We start from the raw sequence: 25,612 nt of genomic DNA, 5'->3' as shown, positions 1-25,612 counted from the left end.
TTCAAACATACTTTTGTATACAACTACAGCAGTGATTTGCAAGACAATAAAGCAAACATAAAATATTTCAATGCGCTAAAAATAAAGAAACATTCAAATGCTGCTGAACATAACAGAGCCAAGCTGAGAACAAACAGATATATATGCATATGAGCACATGCATATCAAACACGCACCTCCTCATCCTGGGAGGCTGTGTCTGTGAAGGGCTCAGATTCCTGTCCAGTGAGGCAGTTTTTTTCCATTCTGGTTTGCTCTCAGATTTGGAGCTCCAAGTCCCATCTGCATTACCAAACACCGTGTTAAATCAGTCTTCAGAAAATAGTTGGGACAATAAATAAAACAAAAACAGAAAGCAGTGATTTGTAAACTCTATTTCACAGGTATTTAAAAAACAGCACAAAAAAGAGATATTTAATATTATTTATTAACTAATTAACTTCACTGATTTTTTAATTATACGCTAACTCCATATACAATACAATGCCTGCAACATATTCTAAAAAGGTTGGGACAGGAGTAATGTAAACACTAACACTGCCTTCACCTAATGAATAAGAGTGTCTGCCAAGTGCTGTAAATTTAAATGTAAAAAGTTAAGACTCTACAATGCAAAGCAGAAGCTATATATCAACAACATCCAGAAATGCCACTGACTTCTCTGGGCTAAAGCAGGAGATGGAGTGATGCACATATATATATATATATATATATATATATATATGAAACAATACTGTTAATTAACTGAAACATTATATGTTTTGTTTTTGTACTGGTTTTAACTGAATACAGGTCAAAAATGATTTGCAAGGATTTTCCTACTGTCCCACCTTTTTTTGGATCTGGTTTTGTAGTTGTATGATTGAGATTTTGTTTCTTTGAACATAAATGGATGGGGAATGTTACCCTGTATGAACTGTAGTTGTGGTGTAGCTGTTTGACTCTCCTGATGTTCTGCTCTCTGGCCGTTCTGCTGTGCAGGTGCGATTGCTTCTGTGTGATCAGAGCTGTTTGTGGATACAAGTAATATTACTGTTTAAAAAAATATGGCACTTACAAAAAACATAAAAATTTAGGCAAATCCATGACACTGACCACGTTAATGCTTTTGTACCAAAAGGTCTGATTTTTTATAGTCTTATCCCTTCTACTGAAGCACATGTTCAGAAGACTCTTAAGTGGATTTTATCTACTGAACAAAAGCTTTTGTGCAAACTTGTGGAATCCATGCCAGTTTCATTAAAGCAAACAGGGGGACATACCAAATACTAAAAAAAAAGATTCATGTAAAAATTTTGAAAATTGTAATTTTCACTCAAATTGTTATGCTGATAATCATTTGTAATTAAACAATTTGTATAACATCGAAAAAGAATGCAGAATAGAAGCACTTTTACTAGTGATCTCAGACTTTTGGAGCCCACTGCACAACAGCGACAAGATCTCTCTCTCTGTTAAAATTTCGTAATGAACAGACCAATTGAAATGGTCCAAATTACTTGGAAAAAATGTCTATATATTAACTTCTATTATAAGTTAATGATGTCTTTTTGTCCTCCAGGGATGATACCATTGGAGACGTGTACACCCCACACATATTCTCAGTTTCTGAATTTATTCTGTTACCTGTGTTCTACCCCATTTTTCTTTGTCTCTTTCTCCAGCTTTTCCTGTTTTTTCTCCCAGTCAGCCAATGAGAGAACAACGGTGTCGTGAGGAGGTGTGGAAAGCGGCGGGTCTTCTGTCACACTGGGAGAAGACAGAGCTGGTGCACGTGGAGTCAACGGTGCCACGGTCTCTTCCAGAATCCGTCGTTCCTATTAGGAATTGATTACTTGTCAGATGAGCATGTTAACATCACCACTGTAGAGCAATCCTGGTACTGAAGAATCCTCTCCTATATCTCTTTTGTGTTTTTTCTGCTTGAACACACCTGAGCTCATTAACATTTCCGTTCTGAGCTGAAGTGTGCACGTTACAGCAGGAAAACACTAAAATATACAAGACAGGGAGGATCAGATTCTTAAGCTAATGGCTCTGTGAGCAATGGAAGCTTGGTATGATGGCCCACCTCCTCATTGTGTTTCCTCTCCTCCTCCTCCACTTCCTTCTGAGCTTTCTCCCACTCCTTCTTCAGCCTCTCCTGTTCCCGCTGATACTTCTCCTACAGAGAAACAGAGAGGTGGAGATTAACATAGAGATCAAGGGTCACCGTCTGGGGCCAGAAGGATGCAGAAAACTGAAAATAATATGTGACATAAGAAAAGATGAAAAGACCTGATGAAGATGGAAACCTGACAGAGGACTAATGCTGCTACAGTTGCTCAACTATACTGTAGACAAGTGCACGAAACAAGTGAACAGGTGAAGGGACCACAAGGACAGTGGGGTGGACCCCTGGACCCCAAGCTGAAAATGCTGACTAAGTATAAGATCCAGTACTAGCCCTTTGCACTGTAGCAGTGTTTAGCAAAGTATTTGCCTGAAATCATATGTGTTGCCGCCAGCATACTGTTGACTTGCACTGGTCAACTAAAGTGACAGCTGATGTCTGATGACAGCAGCGCTCATAGAGTCTTTACTGTTACATTAGTTAACAAACTATTTAGACAGTTAAAATGTATCTATAGTGTTTTATGATAGGTTGAAAAAAAACATACGCCTGCCACTAGAACTTATTTAAAGAGTGATTTACTCTTTAAATAAGACTGCGACTGCGGTGATTGTTTTTAGGATTTTAATAAATAACATCATGCCATACAGGGTCAGAAACCACATAAGCAAGCCTGTCTGAAATTATTTAGCAACTGAACAACTAAGCAAAATCTGCCAAGTACTGCTGATACAGTGGACTGATACCTGACCCTCAAGTATCTGCCAATACAGAGGACCAATACCTGATCTTCAGGTATCTGTCGATACAAAGGACCGATTCCAAGGGCTGATACGTGACCCTCAAGTACTTTCCTATACAAAGGACCGATACCTGATCCTCAAGTATCTGTCAATACAAAGGACCGATACCAAGGACTGAAACCTGTTCCTCAGATACAGAGGACCAATACCTGATCCTCAAGTATTTTCTGATACAGAGGACTGATACCTGATCCTCAAATATCTTCCGGTACAGAGGACCAGTATTTGATCCTCAAGTATCTGCCAATACAGAGGACCGACATCTGATCATCAAGTATCTGCTGATACAGAAGACTCATACCCGATCCACAAGTGTCTGTCGACACGGTGGACCAATACCATGGACCGATACCTGATCCTTAATTTTCTCTTTCAATATAGAGTACCGATACCTGATTCTCAAGTATCCTTTAACCTAACTACTCCATCGATGCCTATAAACTCTGCAAACTTTTAAAAATATTTTTATTTAATAGAAGCAGTTGTATTTAATCCTCAAGTATCAAGTATCTGTCGATACCTAATACTAATATCTGACCTTTGAATATCTGTTGATAAAAAAGGACTGATCCTGATCCTTAAGTATCTTTTGATACAGAGTACTGATAGCTGAGTACTGATAACTGATCCTCAAGTATCTGCTGATACAGAGAATTGATACTTGATCTTTAAGTATCATTTAACCCATCTACTCCATAGATGCCTATAAACTTTGTAAACTTACTTTTTAAATATTTTAATTTGGTAAAAGTAGTATTAGTACTGATATCTAATCCTCAAATAACTGCTGATACCAAGTACGAATACCTGAGTTCCAAGTTTCTGCCAGTACAGAGTACCAATACCTGATCCTCAAGCACCTGCCAACACTGGAATGCCCCTTCACTCTTATTTATTCTTTAAGCATATTTTTATTGTCCAAAATAGCAGTAACAGAACTGCACATCAAATAGATAAACCTATGGTACGTATGGGTAAGCACACAGCAGCTTCTTTTGCAATAATGGCATTAAATGTTTCACATCTGAAATTCTCGAGTCATTTGTCTTATACAAGCGTAATGAACACTTACATCTACTCAATTAACTTAATTATGCATTTCTTTAGAAAAATCAGCAGAATTTCCCTTTAAAGCTATGGATAAAACTGAGCCCAACATGGACTGGATAGGCACATAGTAGACAGCATGTCAATAATATAGCTGTGGCAATCCTCTTCTGGGTTTTGCAAATACTATAGATACAATCAATGCAAGCTTCTTCTTACAGAATATGGAAGTTCAGCATAGGTAGTGCTGGTTGCTGTAGCTGTGGATGTTCATGCGGCACACCTGCAGCTGTCATTGTGTACCTGTAGCAGGCGCTCCTGCTCTTGCTGCCACCTCTCCTGCCGTTTACGCTCTTCATTAGGATCCCAAGTCCAGTGATCAACCCGCTTTGCGAGGTTTAAAATCGGGGTTTCGATCTGACACACAAAAGTACCCACAAACACATACACAGCGAAAAAGGAAAGAGGGAGGAAGAAGGAAGTAACAGGACAGCTTGCAGCAGTTCTACTCAGTGTAAAGGAAACAAAGAAACACACAGAAAAGGAAAGAAAAACCAAAGAAGTGATGGGAGGGTAATAACGGTAGCTTGAAGGTACTTACACATTCGCTGGTAAAGTCAAGTCCCTCTGGAGAAGACAAAAAATGAAAAGAGAGTATTTAGAGAGAGTCTTAATGACTACTGAAGTATCTGCAGTATGCTCACTCAAGCACAAAGCCTTTTGCTGAGCTATGATAGGGCATGATGCTTTATTAATCCCAAGGGTTGGGCGATACTTATTTTTCAAAATCGCTGATCAGTCTTCTATAAAGTTCTTTATAGTTCCTCCAATTTTTGAAAATTCTGGCATAGTTCATTTGTCGAGATGTAAACAAAATCATTTATAGTGGCTGGATGTGTAAATGGTACACCCACTGAAGTACACCATTGAGTTTGAAGGACAAAATACGTAAAAAAAAACCCCAAATAAATAAAAATAAATCAATTTAGAAAGAAATAAATGAGTAGCAGAAAAGAAAAAATGAATAAATAAAATTGGGACATAAAAGCATAAAAGTTATACATTCTTATTTTATTTATTTATGCACTTATGTAATTCTACATTTACTTATTTGTTTGTTTATATGTTTCTTTCTCCAGTATGCTAATAAAGAATTACTCTTGATAGCACATGAATTAGACACTGGACAACTGGACAATTGGACAATGACCACATTCTGTTTCAAGTAGAGGGATTAATTGGAGATTTAGGAGAGATGAGTGGTGAAATAGATGTGGATGCATCCTCATATTAACAAGGTAAAAAGGTTTTGATTTCAGGTTGACTTTCAAAATCTGCATAGTTCAATTTGGGCCACATGGTGGCGCTGAATAGTTTCAATGAGTATGTTTCAATAACATACAAATAGACAAATCAGACAAGCAAAATGCATGTGCCATATTTAAAGGGAACCCTGACCGTTAAGACTTACATGCCTTAAAATAATGTGTATGTCCAATACTATTAAACTATGATATATACACCAAAAAACAAGGCAAATAGGCAAAATGTTTGTGAGCAGGCCTCTATGGTCGCCCTGTGCCGATGTCATACAGTGCGCAAGTGTTTTTGGACACTTGTTTTGTAAATTGGTTCATTTATTGATGTATAGTTGCAACTGCACTTCAGTATCTTCAGAAATAAATAATTTCAGCTGTATTATGACATTTCAATCGATACTTTGGGTTCAACTGAACAAAAGCAAGCTAGAAAATATTCTCCTACCCCCTCCATTTTACATCAAAACAAGTATTGGCACACTAATCCAAATGCAGACACATTCAAACCAGAGATCTGCAATGCACCATCCAACACATCTGACTCTACATTTCATTAATATTCTGAAAGTTAGAAAATTGTGCTTAATTAATCAAAAATATTGTTTGTTGGTAATGAAACTTTTGTGAGAAAGATTGCTGACCACTCTGATAGTTGTGCTCTCCTGCACTCCATGTCTAGAAGACTTCAAATGGTCATAGATATGCAACAAAATACTAAATAAAATACTAAATACTGACTTACATAAAGAAGAAGATACTATTGTCTATCCTGCTAATATTTCAGTACTTTTACTACATTACCTAAGTTTTTAGTTAACTACTGGGATCATGTTGAAACTGTAAACTATATTTAGAAAGTGTCACCAAACTATTTTTGAGCTCTGTATGGTTGCACTGGTACTCAGTCCTACAGAAAATAAGACAATATAGTGTTTTTCTTTTGGGTAATGTCAAGCTTCAGCTAACATAGGAAAGGTTCAGCAATATATTTGAGTTAAATTAGATATTGAGCTCGCTGTTCTTTACTCAGTAGGCAAGAAAGAGATTAAACATTGGATGTTTCAGGCCAAAAATGGCTAGTAGTAGAGGAATATTGTCTATTTTTATTCATAAATAAAGCTTTTCCACCACATCAGTGTCACTGCAGTGCTGAGAATGATCCACCACCCAAATAATACCTGCCCTGGGGTGGTCCTGTGGGGGTCCTGACCACTGAAGAACAGGGTGAAAGGGGGCTAACAAGGTATTCAAAGAAACACATTGACTATAGTCTGTAATTGTAGAACTACAAAGTGCACCTATATGGTAAGTGGATTGATAAAATGGACAATGAGCATGGAAATAGAGTAAATGAAGTGACCATTGAACGTAATTGAACAATGTGCACCATATTGAGACTGACACGTCTTAACAGTCAGGGTTCCTATTAAAAATAGTGCTATTTCATAATTCAACATTTGCAGAAATTAACTGTTTATGAAAAGGAAGAAAGTCAAACAACTGGTAAAAAATAAACTGAAGAAAATAATCTCCTCATAATCATCCAAACAGCTATTTGCTCCTATGCAGTTTATGCAAACATACTGAGCTTGCATTGATAACATTGTCACAATCGCCCAAGCCTAGGTGACAACACAGCCAATAAGACATAAAAGACCATAGAAACAAAACAGGACATGACAACGAACGAAACCAATGTGCTAATACTGAGCATTTTGAGAATTATGAACTGGTTTAAAACCTAAACTAGCAAGGAGAATGCTGCAAAAAGTACAGGTTAACATCAACGCAAATTCTCTTTAAATCACCCATTGACATATGATTTACACTTTATTCTTCTTACTCTTTACACTTTATTCGTTCTTACTATAGAAGCCTAGTGAGGACAAAATGGAGCACGTTTCTGTTTAAAAATGAATATCTACTTAAAGGGGACCTTTTCATGATTTCTGCATAACTCAATTGTTTAGCTGTAAACAAAGGCAGAGTATTTTGATGTGAAATGGTTTGTTGTAGAGAAACTTACAGACTGAGAATTCTTTGCAGAGGCAGTGATACAACACAACCCCCCCCAAAATATGAAATGATATTTCTATGAAATAAAGTGTGCCAGATTTACTGTCCATCACCTATTATCTGAAAACTCAGCTTTGTTTTTTATGCTCAACTGAGCATCTTAAAAACTATTTAACACATTTGAGTAGAACCACATCAGGTAACATTTTTAAATAAATCTAACATTTCATTTTTGGGTAATACATATAAAAATCAGTCCAGTTATTAGACCTGACTCAAATCACCATAGTATGGTTTGCTTGAATTTCGTATATGCATATTACTCTCATCTATTATCAAGTATCTTAAAAGCTAGTTAACACAGCTGAATGGAACCACTTCAAATAACATTATTAACATGCCTTTTTTGAGTGTGTAGCCATTTTATTTACTATCCAAACCCACCAGTGAACCTATATATATGTCTTCTGTTTGTTTTTGTGTAAAATTGGTAAATTTGAAAAAGATGAGGATTCTTTGGGGACTGTTTTGCCCTACAACCCCTTGTATGCACCATGGGTTTAAAAAAATGTTTTAGGTCAAAAGCTTTCTCAAACCTATCATAAAACAAGCATCAGGCAGTGTATTCAAACCCATTTGATGTAATAACTTTCTGTGAAGGGGGCCTTCAGAGGCATTAAATGCTTCAGACATCTGGTTCCTATCATCACCATTGTAAACAATCCTGACCTTGAAAGTTTCTCTAGAAAAGAGCATTTCGCACCAAACCACTCTAAATCAGGGACGCAGGAAAGTGTTGTAAGTTGGGGGTGCTTAAATTTTAAACTGCGTATATGTGACATGACTGATGTTGTCATGATTGATTGTTTATTTATTTCTTTATTTCACTAATTTACTTCGAACAGAATGTCTTACGGAGCTATAATAACAGGATGTAAAGTGATGTACAGTCTTCTCTTACTTAATAGTGAGAGATGATAACAGAAGCATATAAATGCCACATCAAATCGCTGACACACGTCATCTTTCTGCTGTCTCGTTCTGGACAAACTTTATGCAAATGAACTGAGGGGGAACCAATCAGATTGTTGACATGTGGTGTGACTATTTATTGTGTCACGTTCACAGTCTGTGTTGAGATTTATCACTGAAATGTACACAGAGCGGGAGATATAATTGTGGATAAAAACATTATTATGGTAGATGATTATTGTTAAGTTTAAAAAACATTTGGCTGCACCCTCAGCACCCCCACTTCCTGCGTCCCCTGCTCTGCATGAGTTTTCCATCTTAACCATTAAACTTTGTAGAGATTGTGAAAAATTGGAACTATGCAATTCCCCTTTAAGTGGTGAGACTGAAGAGCAGCTGTAACAAACATCCAGTCTCATAGTGCCCTCAGCAGGTTTGAATGTGCAACTTCTCAGGATGGACAGATCAACAAGGACTGGACCCACTGACGAAGAACAAGAAGCGAGAGAGTGGCAGGTGGATGAGTGTGACCTCATACTCCACCCTGACCCAAAAGCGCCACTAGGGTGAAGGACCCCTGTGCAGTCGGTCACTTTTACCTGTTGGAGCGAAGAACTCCCAGCGTAACCTAGAGCTACTGGAGGAGTGTGAGGGTTCTGACACACATACGTAAATAAAGACACACACCAAAAGCAGCCAGAGAGAAAAGAGGGCAGAAAACAAAGGAAGACAGATAGAGAGAGGACAAAGAAACAGGGCCAGAAGCAGGAAGAGCAAACAAACAAAACAACCAAAAAAAGAAATGGGGACTTCAGTGGGAATCGAAAGGAAATTCCAAAGTAATGTGCTAATATAGAAAGGAGTTTAATAAAAAGGTTAAACACATTTAGAAGATGTCACTGTCTGTTTCTGACTACTCTCTAGCTGTGGTCTAAAAGCTGGGCTGTAGCTGAGAAAGGTGGGAGCTTTGAAGGCTCCATAATGCAAAATGGAACTGTCATCAGAAAGTAGCTGAAGCATAAAATTTAATGAAGAATATGCTGTTTTCTGAGAATGAGAAGCTGGCTAGCAAAACGTTGATGTGAATGATGTAATATGTGGCAAGCAATACAATTCTTTGCAATAACATGCCGTGTTGCTAGCTAAAAACGGCAAAATTCACCAAAACCAGAAGCACTTCACACCCTGCATTCAATTTACACTCTCTTAAACAGACACATGTAGTGTAAATAGTAAGAAAACCTTGTATCTTCAAAACTGTAGCTTCCTAGGAGAAGAAAAGACCTTTTGACTTGCAATGGAAGTTAATGTAACAAGATTTTTTTTTTCAGTGTAAATTCATAATGAAATTTTAACAAAAGGCAAAAAGTAACTGAACTTTTTAAGTTCTGCAAAAAATCAATGTTTACACAAGGGATTACGGGCAACAGAAGAACGGGAGGGAAAATGGTCAGAATTTCTGTATTCAAAGGATATTTCTGATCGGAACAGCTTTGGATGACTGCCCACCTGGACCACAGCCTAGCTTTTGGAATGCAGCTTCTGTCTCTGACCTTACAGTCTTTGACTATAGTATTCTGTCCTTTAGCTGTGTCTTTTAATCCAAAGCAAATAGGCATAGGTAGTGTAGTTTTGTTACCTGTCAGGGAGAGCGAATACGAGGCACCTTCAGCCCTTCCGGAGTCTGTAGAGGAAACCTCATCACAAGACTTCTGAGCTGAACCATCTGAAGTGCTCAACTAAGGGGGGAACATATCATTTCATATCATTTCCTTTCTTAGAATAAATGAAGCAGAAATTACTCATCCATGCTACACCCACAAGCTACTCCTTCATAGTTACGACAAGGCAAGGTTGTGAGGTTTTTATTCAATAACCAAATTTAGAGGATGTTACTAATTTCAAATGATTTACTTTGTATGCCTCTGTTAGATCACATTGTTAGGATAGATGTCAATAACATTATTGGTAAATGGAGGTGAACAGGATTTAAAAGGAGAATTCGCTGAGTTTTACTAGCAAAATACAAAAGCAGGCTACATTTGTGAAAGTGTGAATCAAAAGAGTAATGATGCGTGATTTTGCATTTCAGACTTCCAGAACGAACAATTTTTTAAAGTTGTCTGAAACTTGTTTACCTGCAACTGAATCAATCACCTTTAAGATGTACTAAGAACGCAGCGATACATCACAACAGCATTTAGCTGTGTTAGCATTAACAGTTAGCATCTTTTACCCAGAAAAAAATGTCTTTTCAGAAGGCTATAATACAGAACTTTTTACTTGTGTTCTTTTACATAAATTAAAGATTCGTCCCACAGAAAGAAGCTCTAATGATCAAAAAACCACAATTTCACTAGGTTTCTTGGCTAGGCTAACTAAGCATTAGCTTACCTTGCAGCAGAATATAAGAACAGACATAATAAAGAGCTGATGTACTTGCTCTAAAATGACAAAATAAAATACTACAAACCCAATTCCAAAAAAAGTTGGGACAGTGTGTGAAAAGCCACAAAATTCCTCAGAATTATCATCTATTTTAAAGGCATGAATAACTTGGCCAGTGAATCAGCCACTGTTACTGGAAATGAAAAGCCAAGTCACAAAGGAAAAGCCTAGTCACCATTTCCCACTATGGTGTTACTACAAAGACATCTGAAAGGCTATTGAGAGGACTGAATGCTAAAATGATTATACATCATGGTGAAGTTGGCTATAATGTATTATATGAATTATATATAATACATATAATACTATTTTTATCAAATTTAAATAATTTCCTGAAAAATAGTAACTGTATATAATCATTGTGGGGTCAGAGAGTTACACCTCTAATGAATAAAACATGTTCTGTACATGAGTATTCGATACATCCATGTACACCGATCAGTACAACATTGGCCATACCTGGTCAGCACTGGACATGTCTGTTGTGGTAAGTGAATGTGTCTGCGTAAGTTCGGTCACAATTGTTGTCTTGATGATACAGTTTCGCTTCACCGCTGAATTAGAGACTGTTTGCTTCTCTTCTGCAAATGAAAACAAGCATAGGCTAATGACTCTTTCATGCTGGACTGAACTCACTTATGGCCTATAAACACTTTGTAAATGCAAAACTCCGGGGGAAGAAAAGAAAATTTCATTAGCAACAATACTAACCACTGTATCCTGTAACATGTAATCTTAGTGATATTTCAGCCTAAATTTACAGTTTTCCCCCCACCACTCAAAAGTCTCAAAAACAGTAAAGTGTCAGCATTTTATACATAATGCAAGAATAATAATAAAGCCAACATTGTCTGGAAATATGCTGCGGGGTATGCTAACCACTGATGCCTTACCTTTAAGAATTTGCAGATACATTTTTAATTTGTCACTACATTTGCTGGTCTTTCGTGTCAACCAAAAGCTTTTATCATAGCTTTTCATGCATCTTCACTGTCAAACATCAGCTGAGAAAATGGAAAAACAACCTGGGCTGTTTTTCAGGGTTTGGGCCCCTTAGCTCCAGTGAAGGGAAATCTTAATGCTACAACCCTACAAAGACATTTTAGAAAACTATATCCTTCCAGCTTTGTGGGTACAGTTTGGGGAAGACCCTTTCCTATTCCACCATGACTGTGCCCCTGTGCACAAAGTGAGCTCCATAAAGCATAATAATAATAATAATAATAGTAATAATAAAGCACAAGTCCTATTTTGATGAGTTTGGTGTGGAGAAACTCCAGTGGCCTGCACAGAGTTCTGACCTCAACCCCACTGAATGCCTTTGGGATAAAAATGGAACGTTGATTGTGAGCCAGGCCTTCTCGTCCAACTCTCTTCTCTTTTTAATGAACAGGCACTAATTCCTACGGACACACTCCAAAACATTGTGGAAAGCTTTCTCAGAAGAGTGAAGGCTTTTATAGCAGCAAATAGCAAAACTCCATATAAATACCCATGGTTTTCGAAAGGGATGCCCAACAAGCTCATAAGAGTGTGAAGAATGTTGATTGGATGCGGGGAGAAGTTGGACCTATTAAGAAATGCAATTTATTTTTTTTTACTTTTTAGAACACCTGCTAATATCATAATAAACCAGCCAACATTTTGTCTTCCCACCAAAGCACTGTTTTTCCTACACCCAATCCAACCAAAACCTGCCCAGTTTGGCGGGAAAATGCCCAATCTAGCAACACCATTTTTTTTTTTTAAAGTTTGTCACTAAAAAAAAAAGAATCTCATACTCTACCAATTAGCATTGCGCAAACTGCATGCCTAAGTTATCATACACTTGCCACAAACAATGTCCAGGTATTATCTCATATAAACTTGCTTATCACTGCTGTCAGAACAAAACCTCATATCTTCCAAAGGGTAGCTTTATACGACAAGTAAAAACATCCAACTTTTAATGAAGTAAAAGGAAAAATAATTGTTTCCAAGTAATTTTGGACCATTTCTGTTGGTCCATTCATCATGAAATTGTGACGCAACAAAAAGGGCAACTGGCTTTTTCAAATTATGTCAAAAAATGAAAATGGCAAAAATGAAGACACACTGTATGACACACTGTTATCTATAAAATTGGAACAAAATTCAAATATCCATTAGTTACATTAGACTTGGTGCTCCATTACAAAAATAAAGAAGCGAACATCAGACACAAAACGTGATCTCTTTGAGGCAAGGGGAAGACATATTGCTTTAACTCAGAGAGAGAAAAGGGAAGCCTCAAACCTGTTAGTTCTGAATTTGTGAGTGTTGTGGAGGTCTCCTCCTCGCTACTCTTTTCCTGCGGACTACTGGGGCTCTTTATCTCTTCATTTGCCTTTTCTGTCTCCTGGCTGAAGACACTGGATAAGGTCTGAGTGTGATCTTGTGCTGTGGTCTCACTTGCTGGTGAGATTTCTGGTTCTTGTTGAGGACTTTTGGCTGCTAGTTTTGGCGGCAATGGGGAGAAGGAGACCGGTTGTACTGGTGCTGGAGTCTCTTTTGTTTCCTCTACACTGCATTCCCCATTCACACGCACCAATCCATCAGTCTAAGGCAGAACACAAACGTGCACATCAGCAAACATGTTTAGTAACCATGGTAACCTGGAATATTCTACAGATGTGTAATGGCATGTATGCAATCATTTAAAACTGGATTTCTAAGTAATTATTATGCCGTTGACAAGTGGGGAGACCAACATCAGAAGGTCAAAACTTCTGTCACTAAAATTCTTAGTCTGATCTGCATGTTGCTATAAAATTAAGGAAAATACCCAATAATGGCAAATATTATATGGGGTATGGGATTTAGCAACCACTTTCAATACGATGGCATCAACCTAGCATCACTTTAGCAACCACCTGGGATAGCACTGCAATAGCCTAGCAACACCTTAGCAAACACTTCGGATACCACAGCAATGGCTTAGCAACACCTTCATATTAGTCTTAATGGCACAGTAACAAAAACCACCTTGTTTAATTCTAAGGAATAAAAAAATGCTGGAAAATGGTAAAGTAAACTAAAGGTGGGGTGTAAACTCACATTACTTGTTAGCTACATTAGCCTTGCAGCCCCAGTGCAAAACCAAAGATTCAGGATAAAAGGGGAAATTGTGTAAATTAGATTTATTACTGAACTATCATTCACTGTGAGCCTTCTGTTTTAGATGGGCATGGTAGCAAAAATGTTTAAGTAAACAGAAGAGTGTTCTCTGACTTACTTTGAGGGGCTTGTAAAAGGCTTGATTGAGTTTAGGCTGGCTGTAAGGCTTTGGGGTCAATAGTGGCACAGGTTTGGAGGGTGGAGGGGGTACCCGGGTGGGCGAGAGTGGGACTTCTGGGGTTTTCGAGCTACGAGTGGGTGATAGCTCTGGTGTTTTGGGACGACTGTGGGATGAACACCGAGGTGTCTGCTGGTGGGGCTGGACGGTGGGCAGTGTTTGTGTTTGGGTGGACGGCAGAGCCGCTGAAACTTCTGCTTCTTCATTTAATGCATACGTGGCTTGTTGCCCAGGGTGAGCGGGAGAAGACGTGACCACTGCTGTTGTAGCAGGAGGGAGTTTTGGGAGTTGTAGTTTCTCTAGTATAGCATCACTGATAGTAAAGCGAAGCGCATAGCGCTGCAGCACAGCTGCCTTCTCTTCTGGAGTTGAGGCTTTACAGTACAGCTCGTGAAGCTCCTGCTCTCGACGCTCCCTAGAGCAGTTGTAAAGTTAGGGAGTGGGACAGAGGGAGAATGAAATATGATTAAATCTTTCAGTATTATTTCAAAGTATATTCACAAAGAATTAGAGCAAAGCACAAAGAACTCAAAATAAATTAAAATCAAAATATATGATGAAATACACTCTAATGCACCACTGAAGCCCCAACCTACACTGACGAGCCAAAACACTATGAACACCCGCCTGTTGGGCCTCCACCAAAACAGCTCCAAGGCATTGACTCTTCAAGACCTCTCTAGGTGCCCTGCGGTATTGGGCTCCAATACTCCTGTACCCGGCTGTCCATGTGATGTAGAGACTCATCAGACCAGGCAACCTTATTCCATTGCTCCAAGGTCCAGTTCTGACATTATAAGCTTTTGACAGTGAACAGGGTTTAGCATGAGCACTCTTGGTCCCTCCCCAGACCAATGTAGGTAATTACTACTGCTGACCGGGGGAACCCCACAAGCCTAGTCGTTTCAGAGATGCTCTGCCTCAGTTGTCTGGCCATAATGATTTGGTCCTAGTGAAACTTGCTTAGGTCTGCATGCCTATCCATTTCTCCTACATCCAACAAGTTGACCCATAGAACCAACTGTTCACTTATCATCTAAAATATCTCAGACATTGACATGCAACACTTTTATGGGATTATCAACGCTATTTGCTTCATCTGTGAGTGGTCATATGTTTTGGCTCATCAATGCATATCGATATACATTTCCCCATTTTCAGTACCACAACAATAAAGCTTTTTGAAAAAAATATTAACACCAAATATACTTTATGTACAGTCCATAATTATTGGCAGCTTTAATAATGATGGGTAAAAATCTTTGTGGTTAATTAGCTCAATCTCATAGTAAAAATATATCAAAAACTCTAACACTTACTTGAAGTAAATTTGGCAAAAATATATCAAAATAATCATTCATATCAAAAAATATCAAAAATAATTCTTTAACAAAAACACATGATCATTGATTACATGGTCATGATTATAGGCATCCATAGCCATTCTTATGAACAAAATGCAAAACATGTTCGCTTATGCTTTTTTTTAAGGATCCAAGGATCATGGTTGGAGATTTGCAGAAGAACATTTTGAGGTCACCAAGTCTCCAAAACTACAGGCAGATGTCATTTCCATGTCAACAAACTATGTGGAAGGCATGCAAGAAGAAAGCCTTTCTTTCAAACCGCAAAAACAAGCACGTGGAGTTTGCTAGATGTTGCTGGAACCTTGACTGACACCAGGATCTATAGTCAAATGGGACAAAAATATTTAATAATAGGTCAGTCTACAGAAACGTCCGTGTTTGTGTCCCTACAATTTTTTTACATTTTCAAATAAAACAATGTTATTTTAACAATTACACCTTCTTGATCAATCAATTTTGCAATATTGGTTTTTAAATCGTTTATGTAGAATTCTGAGTACCACAAAAGTGCTTGTTCCCATAGTAATTTTTCAGCAATTTTAAGTACAATAATCTATACATGACTATGGAATATATAAATTAAATGACATAAAGAAACAAATGCCAAATAAATATTATAAAATATATAATGCAAATTGTTGTCTCCAGAAGTTATATCACTGGTGTTACCATGTAACAAAAAATCTCTTATTTTGAAATAAAAATCACACTGATGACATCACTTCACTTCCTTTTACCTATTTTCTTAAGATCTATGAAAAAATCCCATGGTAAGTCCACTGCGTCTTTTCAGTTATCAGAAATTTTCTCATTTAGCTCATGATTTCATATGAAGCTTTTAGTTGACGTCACTGGTATGACCTACTTTATTCTTAGGTAATTGTAAAAAAATAGAATACAAATGGATTAAATTACACATTTTAGTTGATATTCCATGACTGATAACATGTGGTTTGGTGCTCTGTAGCAGCCATTTTGTAAAATGCGTTTTTCATCATAAATGTCACTGGTGTTACTGTCTCTGGTGTTACCTTTCTTATGTGTAACACCAATGAGGATTGGTAACACCAGTGACTCCTACGGATAGATAAAAAAGTGGACGTTTCTGTAGAATGACCCAATAATAATTTTTGACAACAAATACTCAAAGGTAAAATAGTGGAGGATCTGTGATGTTTCAGAGAAGTTTTTTTCCCTCCAAAGGCCTCGGGAACCTTGTTAGGACACATGCTAAGTATGAAGTACAAAGAGATTTAAAGTGAAAATCTGTCTCTGCCAAAAAGGATCAGGGTTGGATCCTCCAGCAAGACAGTGATCTAGAACATAAGTCAAAATCACACAAAAATGAGTCAAGCTTTAGACATGGCCATCCCAGTCCTCTGACCTAAACCTTACTATAAACCTGTGGGGTTTGCTGTAAATTCTCTTACTCATTGCTGTTATGGTGGCACAGTGGTTGCACAAGTACTACATGCAGGGGTGCCAATTACTGTGAAATAATGTGGAATATTTTTTGAGAAGTTCTTTTGTTCTCTTAGACTAAATTTACTTTGATTGAAGGTTTGTGTGAGACTGAGCTAATTAATTACAAGTATTGAGGGTTAATGAAGTTAATAAAGTCAGGGAGGGTTTGCTGGATTCAGAAATATCTCCTCACTTCTCCTCCACAATCTCTTTGTAAGTTTTGATGCTCTTCCTGCGATGGGCATCTCCCTCTGACATCATCAGTTTTTCCATCATCTTCCTCTCCTCCTCCTTCTTGATCAGATCTTGAGAGGCACTCCGTCTTCGATTCTTCCACCGAGCCAGGTCCTACACACAAACACACAAAAGTGTGATATACAGCTTATATAGAGCAGGAGTAAAGGAGATACAAATCATTCATCAGTCATCACTCAGTCCACTGCCAAGAAGTGAATCTGAGGAGGCTAAGGCTAAGGGAGCACACCTGGATAGAAAAGCATTGTATTGGCGACACATATCTGGGAGATTTCATCTGTATCTGTAAGCTTTCAGAAAACGTGCACAAATATAGACAAAATGAACACAGAGTACGGACAGAATGCTCTGTCCATGTCCATATACGCATTTAACGTTTATAAATGAGCCTTAAAAGTGCGGCGCAGGGCAATACTTCTCAACTGGAGCAATGACTAATTGTTGGACTTGTCTCTGGGAAACTGCAAGTTCGATCCCGGTGATACCACAGCCACAGCCATTGTTCTCTCTGGGTGGGTAGGACAGACCTTTCCCTCACTCAGGGGGATGCGAGCCAATGTGTCTGTTAGCACTCTGCTTCAAGCATGTTGAGCTGATGACTTTGCATTTGTCATAGTTTGAAAGACTCAATGGAACTCCATGTGTCTCAGAGGATGCATGCACGAGCCCTCATCCTCCTGGCTTGGTAGCGGTGAGTGAGTAAGGGAGACCTAGATAGTGGATGGGAATTGGCCACAACATTACTCAACTACATTGAAGGCAATGACTGCTAGCAATGGAGACTTACTAGCCTTTGTGACTATTTGAGGATCACAATGCTCATCCCAACGATCATATGCCTAGAAAAGATTCTAATTGGCCATTCATACATTTCTGGATAGAATACTATAAAATAGTTCACTTAAACTGACAACATGGAAAGTGAAAAAATCTCCTGGATGTCACTTTCGAGAAATGTATTCCCCACTATGTGCCAACATTACCATTTCTGAGTGCTTCTACCAGTCATTAGTTGAGGTGCTTCATCACACTCACTTTATAAGGATCCTCCTACTGGGTGACTTTAATTTTAGAGCAAGACATAACGGCAGTATTGAATATATATATATATATATATGTAATAATTGTATATATATATATATATATATATGATATGAAGTATATCCATACTGAATCATGTCACAATGAGTCACAACAGTATAAACAAGGAAAAGAAAGACTGAGGATACACAAGACTGAAGCTTTCCACAAGCCAAGTGCTTATTACTGATGCTTTTTATATAGGGATCTCATCTGGCTACACCAGGAACACATTTTTTTGACATGTAAAATAAAGTCCGGAAAGTGTAAATGGTATCCAGACAAAATTTATCCGGATATGATCCAGATGCAAAAAACATGTTAATGCAAGATGTAAACAGGCACTTGGAAACCATCATAAACCAACATTTCATCGTCAATCAAACTAATTTTTGAAGAATGTACCCACATATCAAATAATTTGGACTAGATTATGTGTATGCCAAACTCCTAAAACAGGGATTCATCCACATATAAAGCACCTAAATTATCGGGAAATCCTTCTGCAATATCACTCCTTACTGTCTCTCATGACATCAGATGTTCTTACTGAAACACTGGCGAGTTGAGGAGCGCCATTTTTGATTCAAAATCAAGGTCAGCTGGGCTGAATTCCGAATTTTTATACGAGACAAAGCTTGGTAGGATGTAATCGCTTAAATGTTTCACACCTGGAAGCAACTCATTTATTCAGGGTCTCTCATTTGATTTGAAACCTGCCTGTATATCTGCCAAAAAATCAGCATAATGGCACTTCCAGGGTGTCCTTGCTCCACACTTATCGAACGAGATTGCATTAACGGCCCGAGGCACACCTCAGGGCCGATGTGGGCTACCTCCTCCACTCTTAGACCATCATGACAAAAAAAGGGACTTTTTCATGAAGGGCGGACAAAGGTAAAGCGATAATAGAATCATGTATAGGATGGTTTGTGTGTTTGCATCTCTATGCTAATGTTTACAACAAGAAGCACTGCATTTATGCATGTTAATCTACAGTCGAACGCTGTATCTCCACTTTTGTCATTTTTTGCATTTTTTTGTATAGTCTAAAAACTACAGGACAGAAATACTCTAATATTACAATATTACTGAAAAAAAAATCTTGTTACATTCGCTTCCATTTAAAGTTAATAATCTTTTTCTTTTCCTGTAATGTTACCGTTTTGGAAATACAAGGTTTTGTTCTGACAGCGATGATATGTTACTTCATACTGCTGTGTGTGTTCGTGTGTGAGACTCACATCCTGCCACTGGTCCTCCTCCTCCCTCAGCTTGTTGTATTGGTTGTGCAGCCTCTCGTGCCGTGATTGGCTGTGTGGTGACAGGGTGTCCACTTCCTCCTCATCACGCATGTCAATCAAACTGACGCTCCTACAAACATCAAGCAAAACCCAAACATTACAAGCAGAATTCAACGTATGTGCAAAAATCAGAAAAGAAGGAGAAGCCCATATCCAAAGCAACACCATCACCCGAGGCTTGAAGTTTTTTAATGAAGAAAGAAAAATGCTTGAGAAAAAAGTAGATCCAGAAAGTCAAAATATGGGATTAAAATAAATGACAGAATGAAATTAATATTAGCAATGGCACAACACACACAGTTCTCAGAGAAATAGATTAAATAAGGAAAGGCAAGAATGAAGGGGTCCAGTTTCCCAAAAGAGCCACCAAACCAAGACCATCCAAAGTAGGAGTGTTTTTGAAAACAACAGGAAACAAAGATTACTGATATGTTGTTCATTTTCATTTTTACCCAAAACTTAAAATTTGCAGGCTAAAACATGGCCAGGATCAGAATGAGCACATTTTTGCTCCAAGCAAGTGATCGGCTTTCGGCCAATTTTTTGAATATAAACTTATGTTAATATGAATATATTATATTGACATAATTTCTAATTTAATATTATTATGCATGAATGGTTAAATAGCCAATTGTTTCTAACTTCAGATGCAGCAACTTATTTAATTCATGTTATTTAAATAGCAACTGACTTTTCACTTTCCACAAATATGAAATACAAAAAGAAAGGGTCATTGGCCAATTTGACTGTAAAGAAAATGGAATCGGTAATGAAAATATATGGCCAGTGCACCTTCACTTCAACAACTGACAAAAAATTGCTTGATTTATTTGTATGACTTTGTTTACACATTAAAATTCAACAAATAGATCTTTAAAAATCAATAGAATGCTTCTAATTCTACTAATAATACTATTATTTGAATGCTCTTGCCAACTCATAAGGTGACCTTAAGAGTGTGAAACTTCTGGGAAACTCACTCCAAGTCAGTAAACCAGCCATAAACCATAAAAAATGCTTTTCAGAGACATTCTCAGTACTGTTGTGTAATGGTGGTGGAGTTAAACGTAGAAGTAGGGTTCCACCACAACAAATTCAACCCAAGAGGCTAAAACATATCTGTTTGCATGCATGTGTGTAGAAGTTATGCAAAGAGTGCCTGTGCTTAAAGAAAAAAGTACATGCAAAAGCTCAGTTCAGGGGCAGCGCAGGTTGGAAAGAGAAATATCGAGAGAGCCGACGGCAGAGAGAAAGACAAACTTACTCTGTTTCATCAGAAACAATAGCAGCCTTGTGACTGAATCTAGAATGTTAAAAATTGATAAAAAAAAATGAAAGAAAGATTTGTGAGCCTTTGATATGAAGAGCAAAATCAATACATGATGAAATATAACAGGCCAACCAGCCTCTTCTATGAAGAAAGGGAAAATCTATGAAAAAAAAATGTTGCTGCAAGTAGAAATGTTGCAGGTTATTTGGCTACTACACAAAATTGTTCTTTTGTGCCACTTGGTCTGTCCTCAATAAATACCCAGCTATAAAACCTACTGTAAATCTATTTTACAGTAGGCTTTATAGATTTCAATCCACAATATCTACCCAAAGGTCAAGAACCATTTAAATATCATGCATTGACCCCTCAAATCAGACCTTGAATCCAGCTCCCAGTCTTGGATTTTGTAATCTTTGGTAGAAATGAAAATGAAAATTCCTGGCTGACACACTGGGCCAAAAAACTAAACCAATAAAAGCTGACAATAAATACTTAAAAAAAATAAAAACTTCTTGTGTGAACACTTCTGGTTAAATTACATGTTTTGTCCTCCACAGGGGACAAACTTAAATATGACATCTTTTTGCAAACTTTAGCGCACAATTTCTATTTTATTATTTTATGTGCTGAGTTTAATATATTGGAAAAAAATATATAATAAAAATAAAATAAAATATAAAATGTGCCATTACTTTTGCACAGACCACATTTTATGGTTTTAGTATGTTACATGTAGCAAATAACCAATAACAGGGCATTAAATGTGCAAAAGTGTGTGCTCTGTACAAGATGAGTTAACTTATTTTCATATAGAACATGAATCTAGGACCCCCAAACTTTTACATATGACCATAAATGAACGAAAATTTTAATAATATGTATCAGCATATAACATGAAATTCCATGTCGTCGACAACAGAGAATGATTGACCATCTAAGAAAATGAATTTCATCATATTTTTAGTCATAATTTGCACGTTGGCCCTGGTTTTTGTCATTTTTTGCTGTAAGTGCTATCAAGCCTGTACTGGAGAAGTTGAAAGCGAACGCAACAGCATTTTTCATCTCCATTAGTCATTTTCATTACCATAAATAGTTTGTTATGTCTTACATTTTGACACTTCATTGTAGGTCCTTGTAGGTAACCTTTGCTTTTCTCTGATCAAAACTTTTTGCCTTCAGCTGAAAATCAAAAGCAGGGTGATCGGTGGGCCTGGGCTTACCAAGATATTGACTACAGGCCTATACAATCAAATGGGGTGAGAATATTTATTGAACTGCTTTTTTAAGATAACAGAATTTGATTTACATTTAGTGGGTTCTGTCATTGTATCACGGCAAATCAAACCATGCTCTCTACAAAGCTCTTCAATTCATTATCAGTTTTTAATTTGAAGCTTCAGTTGCAGTCAAAAGATGTAGAGCTGTAAAGTTGAGACTCAATGCCATAGAGTTTGTTGTTTTCTACGCAGCCAAAGCTAAAAACAAATTTAAAAAGTGTCAACGTTGTCAGTTTTCTGTGAGTTTGATACTTACAATGCTCTTTTACTACAAAAGCTGAAATGGGCTGTGTCAAAATGTCAGCGCAAACATTTCTTAGACATAAATGGTCCATAAACATGTTTTCATGCCCACCATGGCAGTATGCTTTAGGTTAAGGTTTTAAGGTTTTCTGTGTTGTTTTTCCTCTTCTTTATGCATCTCAGCTGTCTGATTTTATTTCAGCTATGTCGGGTTCATCGGGCAAAAGTTGTGCCTGTGGTGAGCGGACACATAGTGAAAGGTGTTGCGATGTTGTCCAGTATTCTGATTGCTATTGTTTTTGTATCACCATAAGGCGGCATAGATAGGGTGATGACTCCTTTGTTGTCAGGAAGAAGCTTTAGTCTGATGTCATGACACTGTGGAATTTCAACACTGGAAATTTTGTCTAAGTTGGCCTACTCACTTTTTCACAGGCCTATCCAAAATTTTAGGACCATTTTTTATTTTTACCATTTTTGCCCAAACATTTTCGGTGGCCAAGTCGCCAATCTGTTACATCAACCGTTTAACTAACTCCCAGTGAATACATAATCCAGGACTGTAAACTGGATTCAGGGTCCAGACTTGAAGACCTCTGCAGGGTTATAAGGTCTATAGCTATTAAAAACCAACATTGTTAAATAATTGTGTTAACATTTCATAGCACAGTCTTTTCTTGGGTGTTTCTGGGTGGAAACCCATTAAATACAGAATAAATATACACAACAAACCTGTGGACAAAACTGATTCTGTGCATTAGCAATCAGCACACAACACCGGACCACATTTTCCCAGTCCAATGCACTTTAGTAGATTTACACACAATTCTAAAATCAGTCCTCAAAGTCATCCAGAGAAAACGTACATGGACATGGCTGCACATTTGGTTACCAGTGAAAGATGTACTGGAACTGAAGCTGTATATAAAAAGACTGGTGGACTTTGATGACTGTTTAGAGAATTACGCTATTTCACATACCAAGCAAATGCAAAACCTTTTAGTGTGGTAAAGGACATATTGCAACATGACAATTGAGAGAACTATGCATTGTTTGAATGGCAGCTGCTAGTGATCAGACAGTTTTAAGATCCCTAACAAAGAGGGAAAAAGTCAATGTCTGTGTATATGAGGGAACATAATTCAATTTGTGGGTGCCAAATGATGGAAAACATAAAAATGTGTCGGCATTTGAAAAAATGATGGATGCAGTGCTTAAGACAAAAAGTAAAAGGGCTAAAAGGGATAAGTATTTCCCTTTTGATCTTGAGATCTCTTTGATTTGATGTGAAATGCTCCATTGTAGAGAAACCCACCTACTCAGAATAGTTCACACTGGTGGTGATCCAGATGTCCAAAAAGTATAAAGGCTTTAAATGCTAACTGACAGGATGCTGTTACATGACATGGTTACAAATTCATTGCCTGATGCCTGAGACATCGTTTCACGCTAGTTCTGAGATATGGTTCCGAGAAATGTCATTTGCAAAAGCTATTCATGGCGAAAAGGTACATGCATGGCAATGTAAAGCAAAATAGAATGCAAACCATTTTACCTCTATTTTTCCATTATCAACATTACATATTATTGGTGTCCAAAAAAAAAATTACAGGAGAAGGAAAAAAATATTCTTAAAGTTCATGTAAAAAGATGTCTGTCACGCCTTGTACGAACTCGCAGACTGAAATGGACTTCATTTCCCAAGCTCCCTTGGGAGATCACGTGACTAGGAACTTCCCTTCGGAATCGGAGTCCGACGTGGACTCCATTACCCAAGAGACATACTGAGCGTTATTTCTGATTGCATGATTCTGTTTTTGACCTTTGCTTCCTTTTTGACTCTGCCTTTTGCCTGTTCCCTTTTGTATTGCTGCCTGGTATTTTGGATCTGTGTTTTGACTATTTTTGCCTGCCTTTTTGACCTCGTCTTTTGTCTTGCCCTATTGTTTTGTTCGCCTCATGATATGATCACTTTCGTGATCTTTTTGCACTTCTTGGTTTTGACCCACGCCTGTGTTTTGACTACGTTTTTGTCGTGTTAACAAAACCCATCTTGTCAGTTTTATCCTCACGCGTCTGGATTCTGCTGAATGGTTACAATTTCATGCCAAATACTTTTGGAGTATTTCTGTTGGTCCATTCATCAGAAGATTTTACACAATGTAAAGGACAACTACTGTGCTTGAATTACATGTAAAATATAAAAAATGCAAAAAAAATTGAGATTTTTTTGGACAGCAATGATATAAAACTCAAATGACATACATGTTTCACTGTCATTTTGGATTGTAAATAAAACGGCTACATTTTCACTGAAGACACAAATGCTGGTTCCTATCACCACCACTGTAAAGAAATCTGAGCAAGTTTCTCTACAATGAACCATCAAACTACTTTCAATGACTTGAATCCCCACAAAGACAGGAATACACTGTGAGTGTGTGCACGTGTGTACATTTCTAAGGGGGTTAAACAGTTTCTCACGTTGGGGGGAGATCATCGTCTTCCAGCCAAAACGGACGCCGTGGGTTGGGGTCAGGTTTGGGGGAGGGAGTTTTGCCTGTGGCCCCACCTAAAATATCACTTTTCCCACCCATCACACCCTCAGTGCACGCCTCCTGCCTGTCCAGCATCTTGGGCGTGTTCTCAACGTCTGCTGAGGGTGGGGTCACAGCGCTAGGGGTGCAGCTGAGAGGGTTTCCATGGTTACTAAAGCGAAAGAGGAGTGGACTTGTAAGGGAGCGTGTGAGCAGTGTTCCATTTTTCATGCCTGTATAGTCTGAATTCATACAAATGAGCATTTCATCCATCCATGCTCCGCCCACAAATGTGTTCTTTAGCCGCAGTAGTTTAGCAACTTGTGAGGTCTGACAAGCTTTATAGAACGTAGGCAAAAATCCTGTCCACCTTATGCTGCGTTCACAATGTTGACAGTTGACGATGAAAAAACGGATTCTTTCCGTGAGCAGAACAATCCACCAAGAGTTCAATTTTCCCAACTTTTGCATCGACTATAGTGGCCAATTAAACAGGATATTGATTATTTTGGGAGACATGGATGCCAAATTTCTTGCTGCTGAATTCCAGACAAACCTGGTGTTACACAACAAAAATAAAGGAGCACAGAGCTGTTGGTAATGCTATCACCATGGCAACGTTGGCATGGTTTAATGCTGCCATTGGTTATCGCTATGAGGCGCAGAACATGTGAACGCAGTATTATTTCTTATCTCATTAATGCTTTGAGTCGTTTATGAGCAGAAGTTTATACATGGTAAATATGTTTAACACTAATAACATCTTACCACGATAGAA

The 25,612-nt window shown here is 37.8% G+C and overlaps 1 protein-coding gene across 8 annotated transcripts in view; it reads right to left on the bottom strand.

The window, feature by feature from the left end:
- Positions 1–25,612, bottom strand: part of limch1a (LIM and calponin homology domains 1a) — a 94,278-nt gene that overhangs the window by 11,723 nt on the left and 56,943 nt on the right. For 3 of the 8 annotated variants that reach the window (XM_036583030.1, XM_036583033.1, XM_036583037.1), the window contains 15 exons: positions 24,782–25,006; positions 20,766–20,804; positions 19,442–19,571; positions 17,056–17,210; positions 13,972–14,446; positions 12,993–13,296; positions 11,178–11,299; positions 9,910–10,009; positions 8,870–8,926; positions 4,565–4,590; positions 4,267–4,380; positions 2,072–2,164; positions 1,627–1,817; positions 907–1,007; positions 177–282 (listed from right to left, as the gene is read on the bottom strand). In XM_036583030.1, the coding sequence (XP_036438923.1) occupies positions 177–282; positions 907–1,007; positions 1,627–1,817; positions 2,072–2,164; positions 4,267–4,380; positions 4,565–4,590; positions 8,870–8,926; positions 9,910–10,009; positions 11,178–11,299; positions 12,993–13,296; positions 13,972–14,446; positions 17,056–17,210; positions 19,442–19,571; positions 20,766–20,804; positions 24,782–25,006 (2,238 nt within the window). The remainder of the gene's footprint in view (positions 1–176; positions 283–906; positions 1,008–1,626; positions 1,818–2,071; positions 2,165–4,266; positions 4,381–4,564; positions 4,591–8,869; positions 8,927–9,909; positions 10,010–11,177; positions 11,300–12,992; positions 13,297–13,971; positions 14,447–17,055; positions 17,211–19,441; positions 19,572–20,765; positions 20,805–24,781; positions 25,007–25,612) is intronic. The other 5 variants (XM_036583034.1, XM_036583031.1, XM_036583032.1 and 2 more) reach the window with 5 other exon arrangements.

Source organism: Colossoma macropomum, unplaced genomic scaffold (genome assembly GCF_904425465.1).
Source record: "Colossoma macropomum unplaced genomic scaffold, Colossoma_macropomum, whole genome shotgun sequence".
Lineage (NCBI taxonomy): Eukaryota > Metazoa > Chordata > Actinopteri > Characiformes > Serrasalmidae > Colossoma > Colossoma macropomum.
Note: the sequence above shows the minus strand (reverse complement) of the source record. Positions and strands in the feature narration are given on the sequence as shown.